A 9,850-nucleotide genomic window follows, 5' to 3' on the forward strand; every position below is an offset into this window, starting at 1 on the left:
GATAAACTCTTAAAGGGACCGCAGTCCAATATTCCTGCTGCTGTCTGTCATGTTAATCAAAGAACAAAAGACAAAGAAAATCACTTTCTGCTCTTGACTTTTATAACTTTAATGGTAAGCATTAATCTGTATTTAATTTTTATAATGAAGACTACAGAAATTAAAATTACTTTAATTTCGGTAGTATTTCTTACCTGAATAAAAACGTACTTTACCTGAAAAACTTAGTTTCATAGCTCTCTTTATTCTATTGCATTTATTTGTGCTGTTGTTTGCAATTTTTGTATTTGTTCTTATTTCATTAATGACTTTTTATTTGTTTTTTTTATTAAAATAAAACTTTGCGTTAAAGAAAAGTAGATTTTTGTTTGTATATGCTGTCAATTATAGTTCTTAGAAAGAAAATCGGAATCGGCAAAAATCGGTATCGGTAGATCACACTAACAAAATAAATAAAACAATATTTGAAAATGTTCTAGAATATTGTTTTACCTATATATCGCCCACCCTATAGTATCATGCTTCACTGTTTGAGGCAAGTATAGTTGCTCATAGTCTCAGCTGAATGCGTTGCTGAATGCTTGATGCATATGGCACACTAATGTTAAAACACTTTCGTAAAGGCAAAAAACCAAATCTAATTGGCTGACTTCTACAGGTTTTCTGGGGAGTGTTGTGTGCGGCGATCTTTAGCAATCCTCCAGGAAACAAAAGCAGTGTTTACAAGTTCTGCAGCAATGAGCGCTTCAGAGGACTAAATGCTGGATTTGAGAAAGTTTGTGAAGTTAATGGCACATTTATGCAGTTTGTTTGAGGCACTTAATTGAATTTATGAGTTCACATGATTTCATTTGGTTTGTTGTTGTGTCTTTTCACATCTATAACGGCATATCAGGTGAAGTACCTCACTGAGAAGAGAATGCACCTGTGGCATATGCAGGGAAACATGAAAGTACGGAAGTTCAAGGATGCTAACCACTCATTCCCCTGAAGAGCCCAGACCTTATGTCGTCAGGCAAAGGTCTGGCTACATGAGACTGTGCTGCTTGTTGATTTATCATGCTACGTCTTAGGCTGTGATGTAAACTCATCCTCTCTGTTCACCATCTGTCTGCTGCTCTAACCTGAAGTTGACCTGGTATTGCAGTGCCAGATTGAAATGATGTCTCCAGTGTCTCTCTTATGAGTACATCTGATATATTTACTTTTTAGTAACAACATAACAAACTGGACAAATATTGTTCCTGCCTCTGTTTAAATTTTAAACTAGCATATTTTGTTTTAATTATTACAAATTACATTGATCAACAGATTATTATAGATTTCAAGGTTAGTGTTTTTTCTTTAATAATGGTTATTACACACACAGCCAAGGTCTGTTGTTTGGTTGATAGGGCCTCTCTCTGCCTCTGTCAGTAACTCTTATCACAGTGAATGATGTGTAGAACAATTTAAACAGAGTAAACAAAAGGAGACAAACAAACTACTACCACAGAGAATACTGCTGTAATGATATACTTTAATTGTTAAAGGAATATATCAGCTTAAATGCATCTTGCTCTTGATTTCGACAGAGACTCATTTCAATTCATCCCTCAATGTGTAAAAACAAAGTAAAAGTACGCACAGTGTAAAAAGTGTAAAAAGTCAAAGTACGCACATCCAAAGCTTCTTTGTCAGGTGCAAGATCAAATGATACAACAAATCATGCAAAAATAATCTGCACACTGTGTTCTCCCTTTATTTAGAAAAGTTAAAAGTGGCGGCAACGAAGATCTTTGACCGAAATGTTGAACCAGCACTTTTAACTTTTTTTTTTAAAAACATCAAAAAGATATCACAGAAAGTCTCTTAAAATGGAAGATTATGGGGTGAACACAATAATCATTAATAATGTTCAATTTCTATATCATACTGTTTAAGTTTAATCTTAACACTTAACCGAAAATCATATCTAGCCTGCATTCATGTCTAGATTCAAAAATGGTAGGCCTATGTCAAAACCAAGGGCAAGATATTCTTCCCCTATTGTTTCCTGTCTTTCACATTATATATTCTCCTCTGCTTCCCTCTCCTTATTGATTTCTACCTGACGTCAGGTAACCTGTCACAGTTTTAGCTTGATTCTTCTTTTTCCCATCCTTCATTCTTATATAAACTGAATAGATCCCCCATATTCTGATATCAATTTCTTGCTGATAAGTGCAAATTCTTCAAATGCACTAATGCTATGTTAAAAGGTATCACCCAAAAATTACAATTCTGTTGTCATTTACTCACCCTTATGTTGTTACAAACATGCATGGCTTTCTTTCTTCGGTGGAATGCAGTAGAAGATATTTTGAAGAATGTTTTGTTTCCCATGGACATCCATTGCAATTTTTTGACTATAAAAAGAAAGTCAGTGGAAACTGAAACATTTTATGCTTATATCACATCATTATGATAATAAGAAGGCATTTGTACAAACCTGTGCATACAATTTTTCATTTTCTGGAGAAATTATCCTTGAGTCCATCAGTGTTAATCAAGAGGTCTATAATGTGGACTGAAGAGTGTCATACTGTTCTGTCTTGCTGAAAAGTTTTTCATTACACATAAGATTACATTGATTCTTTTATTAAGGAGAGATAGGACAAATATTTCTGCTGTTACAGGGAGTGAAAGGGCATAACAATGAACAAATGCTCCATTTTCAGAGATTTTGTTTTATAGATTTTGACTGCAACCTTGCATTGATAACTTACTGCCATGGCTTTTTGAGTTTATTATTGATGGGTCCTGAAGGACGAAGCAAAGACAAGACACACACTTTGTGACTAAACAGCAGAACAATAAAGAAGATGCCAAAGAAAGTTTGTGTGTCTGTGTGTGTGTACTGGAAAGGTTTGAGGTTGAAACAGCTAAAATGGCTTTTTGTGGTGGCAAAAGCCTTGAAGTGACAAATATGAAATGACAGTTTGCGTCCCTATATGCCTTTTCTATTAAAGACCTCTAACAAAGCTTCTTTTTCAGAGATATCCACTTGTACAACCTTCTGAACTTGGCCTTATTTGTGCACTGGAGACAATATCTACAGTGACAAGAATCTGCAGTGGCCCCAAAAAGTCACTGGACACTAGAGTCACACTAAAATCTGAATTTCACTGCAAAATATCAAACCACAAAGCAAATTAGGGCTGTGCAATTAATCGCATGCGATTGTCATGCGCATCTCGTCAGTAAAGCTGGTTCCGTGATTAGCAGTAAATCTCCATCACCCGTTTTCAGATGGAGCGACATTTAATACACAGAGCCGTAGTTCACTGACAAGCTAGGCAATATAATAGGTTCATTATCGCAGATTGAATCGCCTGCGATAATGAACGCGATTGCCTAATTGTTAGTGAACTACGGCTCTGTGTATTAAATGCCGCTCCATCTGAAAGCAGGTGATGGAGATTTACTACTAATCACGGAACCGTCTTTGCTGACGAGATGCTCATTACAATCGCATGCGATTAATTGCACAGCCCTAAAACAAATGTAGCTATATCTTTTCTAACTAACGTCACATTTTGACCCATTTTACTAATAAGATTTATTCAACTGGTCTCAAGGGTAGGGTTGCACCAGCCATATGTAATCTTAATCTTATTTTAAATTGGAACAAAGTCCACACTAGAGGCTTAGTAACTAACTAGCTAGTTTTCAATTAACTCTGTTTTTTATTCGGTTGCACCATTATTTTATTCGGCAGCTAGTAGCTCATAAGCTCTCCGTAAAGTAATGTGTAGTCACGTAATATGGCATTTACCCCCAATGATCTAATAGCAGCTTTCAAATAAATGAGCAGAAGTTGTGTTGAAAAGGTATGAATCTGAGTTTATGCTTGATCATATTTAACAGTAACACATACATATAACAGTAAAAAATGTTTTCATTGAACTACGACACTACTTAATCATAAATAACACAATAGGTATTTTATATTTAAATAACATTCAGAAACTATTTAAAATTTGTGAAGATTAATAAATAATAAATACTACTTAAAAATACATATTATGATGATTTTATTTGACACACAACATCAACCAATTCATGTAGAGGTGTGCTGTAAAAGTCAGGTTCGAGCTGTTTACGGTGTAATTTATTTACGTAATGTTCCCTCACTTAAAAATGTAAATGAGTGTTAATGTCATCATTATCATATATGTCTAAAGGTTTGAAGTCTGTCAAGCAAAACAAGACCTTATTGATGCAATTAAGTCAATCTACTATATTATTCCAACCATTACTCCTCGTCAGAGGCATCTGTAAATATTTGTTTATATGTAGTTATATTTCAAGTAAGTTTAATGATGCAACGTAAACATATTTAGCAGTGCGCAAGTTAGTGCCCCTTTACATCAAATCTTGAATGGTGCAACCAAGGTGATTTTTTCATGGATGTATGAAGTCCGTTCTCCTCAAGCACGCAGGTGTCCTATCAGAGTAACCACAAGTGTGTTTCATCACATTAACCATGAACATGATCCACTAACATTTGTCAACCACAAACTACGTGAAATGCATAATTGTTTAAATGCAAATGTGTTTGCTTTGAATATCTAGTGCAACTATATTTAAACATTTCTAATTTTGACTAAAGTGCTTTTGGAGGCTACAGCTGCTCTTCACACAAAAACTGCCCTCAGTTTCAGCTAAATGCCACACTTACACTGTATGTTCTCTCTCTCAGGCATTGTGTCTCTGATATCCTTGGTGGTTCTTTCTTACGACCGGTACAGCACATTGATGGTGTACCATAACCGCGGTCCAGACTATCGCAAACCTCTTCTGGCAGTAGGGGGTTCGTGGCTCTACTCTTTGATCTGGACAGTGCCCCCTCTTCTGGGCTGGAGTAGTTACGGGCTGGAGGGGGCGGGAACCAGCTGCTCTGTATCTTGGACCGAGCGTACGGCCCAGTCTCATGCCTACATCATCTGCCTGTTCATATTCTGCTTGGGACTACCAGTGCTCGTCATGGTCTACTGCTATGGGAGACTGCTGTACGCCGTCAAACAGGTAAACTGCGGTTTTGTGTTGTGCGTCAAAAAATGCTTTGGGATTAAAAATTCCCTTAATTTCTGTTACTGAATACGTAAAGGCTCAGGGTCTCAAGATATTTGAAGTTGCTGCCAATTCTGTGGATGCACACTGATTCATCCAAACTCAGAGAAACTGAAGGGCTAATTTAGAGGAACTAGACTGTTTAATTGGTTGCTGAAACAGAAAATTGGTTATCGAACATTGTTAACTTTGTTTAAGAGTTTCTTTAGCAGTGGAGAAAATAGACGAAACATGAAGAGGGAGAAGAAATGTGTTGCACAATGCATGACAGTGAGTTAATAAGACGCTATTAGATCGTGCAGGGATTATGTTTGGGGATTACGATCTTATTAGTATGGTGACCTAGAAGTGCAAAACAAATCACAATTCTGAAAACAAAATAACAAATGCAAATGCAAGTCTAAAAAACAAAATAACAATTCAGAAAGCAAAACAACAATTCAGAAAACATTATAACAAGTCAGAAAACACAATGACAAATTCGAAAACAAATTAACAAGTCAGAAAACACAACGACAAAGCAGACAAACCGGAAGAGGTAGGTATAGTTTGAGACAGCGCCATTGGTTTGGGATTACTCACTGCTGACTGGACGAGACATCTGTCAATCAACGTATACAGGAAGAACCAGCCGAAGAACAGCAGAGTCGTGGTAGAAAGTTCGGAGATGGTTTTAAAGTAGCTCAGTTTAAATGTATTGTATGAATTGCCCTTACTATGGAATAAAAAAAATGTATATTTAAATAAATAGTGTATGTTTACATGTAGTTAAAAGTGACTGTAAAACATCAGCTCCAGTGGCGCAAATGCGTGTCGTTGGCTTTTTGACGCGATCGACCCAGGTTCGATCCCGCCTTTTGCCTAACTTTTTTTCCCTCCCTTTTCAAATCTCGTATCACATCGTAAAGGCATTTATTTTTAAAAATTAAGGAAATAATCAAAAAGTTGAAAAAGTATCGGGTAGGGTTAGGGTAGGCGTAGGGAGGGCTTTATTGTACCAATAAGGTGGCATCCATTTAATAATTAAAATTATAATTTACACAATACGTTATTATTGCATACTGTTTTATAATGTACTACAATACTGAAGTGCAGATAATTGCCACTATTTGCAACAAGTAGTATACTTGATAGTAGAAATCCTGCTATTTTAACAGTGTAAATAGGTATTTGCACTTAGTGTAAATAGCATATTGCTAAAAATACTGTTATTTTCACTTAGTGTAAATAGAATCCATTGCATCCAAAAAAAGTTCAGCAAAAGGTGGGATCGAACCCGGGTCGATCGCGTCAAAAAGCCAATGACTCGCGCTTATCCATCTGCGCCACTGGAGTTGGATTGTTGTTGTGTTTTCTGAATTGTTATTTTGTTTTGCACTTCTCGGTCACCGTATATTAGAGACATGCTAACATCTCTTGACACCACGCAGAAATGCCATTGCACCAGAAATGAAGTAATCACTACGTTAACTACATTAACATATTTGGCAACTGGAAAAATGCAACTATGCAGCAGTGATGATGATTTGGGTCTGTCACAACCTTCTATAAGCAAAGTGATCACACAAACAATTGCAGCACTTTCAGAACCTTATTGTGTGGCTGTTCATTTCCTATAAAATACGCTAAGTATGACAGCATGGTAAATAAAAAAAATAAAGAATATATATACATATATATAATGTGTGTGTGAGAGAGAGCGAGCGAGCGAGAGAATGGTAAAATAATGCTTGTAAATTCAATGTGAGGGCTTATAATACTCTCTAAAGCTACTCTTCGAGCTACTCTTAAAAGCGTGCTTTTATTTCCTTCTTGGACAACCAACCAATCACTTCAGTCTTCAAAAGACTGTGTCATAGCTAGCAATGGGGTCAGCCCCGCCTCCTCACTAAGATAAAAATTTTTGTCTTTTCCTCGCTTAGAGTTGCTCTCAGATTGGTCCCGAATCACTTTTGAGCCAAGACTCCTAGTTAGAATTTTTTAGCTAAATTAGGAGCTCTCTGAGAGGATTCTTAGAATCTTTAAGAATACGGGCCCAGATGTTAGATAGCCTAACACGGGGCACCACTAAATACAGTGATTTTAGATTTAAGTAGCACCACCAGTGTAATGGCTTTGGGCTTAAATATTAATATTAATATTTAGTTTTGGTCATACCATTTTATGGGGCACCAGCCAAGGAATTGCACCTTGACAATAAAGAACAATCATGGAAGATTGTTGAATAAATAAGAATTACAATTTAATTACAGGAAGTTGTAGTCTGACCAACCTGAAGGATTTGTGGGATATCGTTAACTTGTAGAGCCTGTATTATCAACACAAGGAAGACAAGTGTAAAAAAGGGTTTTATTAACAAAGGGATAGACAAGAGTAACTAACATCTACTAAATACAATGAATGGATAAAGTGCAAAAGATTGATAAATGCAAGTGATTGAGTTGGATGTTAACTATGGACGTTATCTTGTGGAAAGATAAACTGAAGTTTCCTAGAAGTAGTAAGGTAAACCTTATTCTAGTTTCAACCTTTCAAATCGAAAGATTATTTGTTATTAACTAACATCAGTTTTATTGAATCTAATGCAAATTAGATAATCATACACTAATGCCATCGCTCTCAGGAAAGAGGTTTGGAAAGAGTGATATATTTACGTTCTGCCTGGTCATGTGCTGAGTTTGAGCGGCGACGTCTTCCACTTGTTGCAGGGGAAGGAAAGGAGTTGGATCCGTTTCACAGTCTTGAACGTGAAGCACTGGTGGACGAGGAACTCCTGAGCACCTGAGAAGGTTCTTTGGTCTGGAACACGCAAACCGGAGCCTTGAAGGTGAAGGTTCTGAAGTCTGTAAAGAAGATCCTGGCTGTTTGGAACTCGCAAATGGAGGATCGGTGAAGAGACGATTCAGAAGTCCTTGGAGAAGATCCTGGACGCTTGGGACTCGCAAACGGAGGATCGCCGAAGAGAAGATTCTGAAGTCGTTGCAGAAGATTGGGGAGCACTAAGCTGGTAGTTTCCAAACTCCCCAAACTCACTTCTTGCAGAACTTCCTTGTTTCTCCAGCAGAGCAGTTTAGCAGCTTAGCTCTTGGCTTAGCAGTAGACCACACTACTTAGAAGCTAACTTAGCAACAATATCTTAGCACACGGTCTTAGCAACAGGTCAACCACATCATTTAGCACACTTCTTTGTCTTGGAGAGAACCTTTTATTCCTTCCCTGAGAAGGCAGGGTTTGAAGTTGGCACCTTTCAGATGCAGCAATCTGATTGGCTGATGCTTTCAGAGGGGGCCATGGTATGGCCTCTCTCTGGCATGAGGTCTATTTGCATAGCTTACAAGTCTACATTAAAAACAATGTCTTTAAAGTTTTTCCTATGCATTATTCACTTTCCAAACCAATTTTAGATTAACCTACACATTGTGCTGAAAATATAAAGACCAAACACCAATGGGTAATGCTGAGCATTGACCCATGCATTCATATATATATATAGTATATACCTTTATAGGTAATGTTGCATACAGTGTTGTATCACACAGCATTCATTAAGTATATACAGTTCTGTAAATTGATATGAGGAAGGTTTAGTTCATTTTTTGTGAATGCCTGTGAAGATGTGTTTTTCCTTTGTGGCTTTGGCCACATGGCAAACGTGAAGGGAATTTATGATCATTCACACTTTGATAAGAGTAAGGGAGAACAAAACAGTTCCTGGGTGGGGGTTTACAGTATGATAATTTTAACCCCCTCTCCACAAGGTAAAACCGGTTTGGTCAGTCTGAGGTAGTGAGTGATTGTTCACACTTAGGTCTCAAGAATGAAGAACTGTGATCAGTGAAAGACCACATGGTAATTGGATCAGTCTTTGATCCACGAAATGCTGACATCCTTATCCTTCCACAAATCTAACAGCACGTCAATTCTACGCGGACCACAAGCGCTGTGATTGGTGTGCTAGAACCCCTCCCTCCATATGTACTTGAGTTTTGTGTTTGTTCATGTGCACTTTAATATATTTTAATGTTACACCTTATATAAAATAAAATAAAGCAAAAAACAAGTGTCTTATTTATTATACTACATAGCATTATACATCAGTAGTTGTCCGCGACAATGTTGATCTGCCATAGTACAAGTCCTTGTGGAGATTGAAAGTATGCCATCTTCTCCTGTTCCGTTGTTGTCTCCTTTTTGTAGTTTAAATAATGATTTGATATATATTTGCTGCCACCACGGCTATAATGCTTCTCCGAGCCACTTATTCTTCGGCTTTTGCTGTGGTACTGTGGGTTACACCAGCAACATGCCCGTGGACACTGAAGACTAGCGGTTTGCATGTGTACTGCACATTGACGCGGACAACGACGCAGAAGTATAAATGAAAACTGACGCATTGCCTATGGCAGTGTTTCCCAACCGGGGTGCCGTCTGTCGAGAGCAGGGGTGCCGTGTAAAAAATCATTTTTTTATATTTTTAAATTGCTAAAATGTTCCAAAACGCATCTATTATATAATATCCATTTCTGATGTCGCCAATAATTAGAGATGCACCGAAATTCCGGCTGACGAAAATTAGTTCACTGCTCAGGTTTCACTTTCACGTGGTGTGACGCTCTGCGTATTATCCCGCTCTATGCATGTGCGCTCCGCTCAGTCGCTCCACTCGTATACCGTTCATGCTCATCGGAACAGCAAATTCCACTCAAAAATTGAGCCGACAGGAAACATCGATGTAGTACAGTATTGTTTCTGTCTG

At 37.5% G+C, this 9,850-nt stretch overlaps 1 protein-coding gene across 1 annotated transcript in view; it reads left to right on the top strand.

Annotated features, from left to right (window-relative positions):
- Nucleotides 1-9,850, top strand: part of tmtops2b (teleost multiple tissue opsin 2b) — a 38,145-nt gene that overhangs the window by 15,566 nt on the left and 12,729 nt on the right. The window contains exon 2 of the mRNA XM_016295534.1: nucleotides 4,724-5,049. Coding sequence (XP_016151020.1) covers nucleotides 4,724-5,049 — 326 coding nt within the window. The remainder of the gene's footprint in view (nucleotides 1-4,723; nucleotides 5,050-9,850) is intronic.

This window comes from Sinocyclocheilus grahami, unplaced genomic scaffold (genome assembly GCF_001515645.1).
Source record: "Sinocyclocheilus grahami isolate Dianchi unplaced genomic scaffold, SAMN03320097.WGS_v1.1 scaffold337.1, whole genome shotgun sequence".
NCBI classification, from domain to species: domain Eukaryota; kingdom Metazoa; phylum Chordata; class Actinopteri; order Cypriniformes; family Cyprinidae; genus Sinocyclocheilus; species Sinocyclocheilus grahami.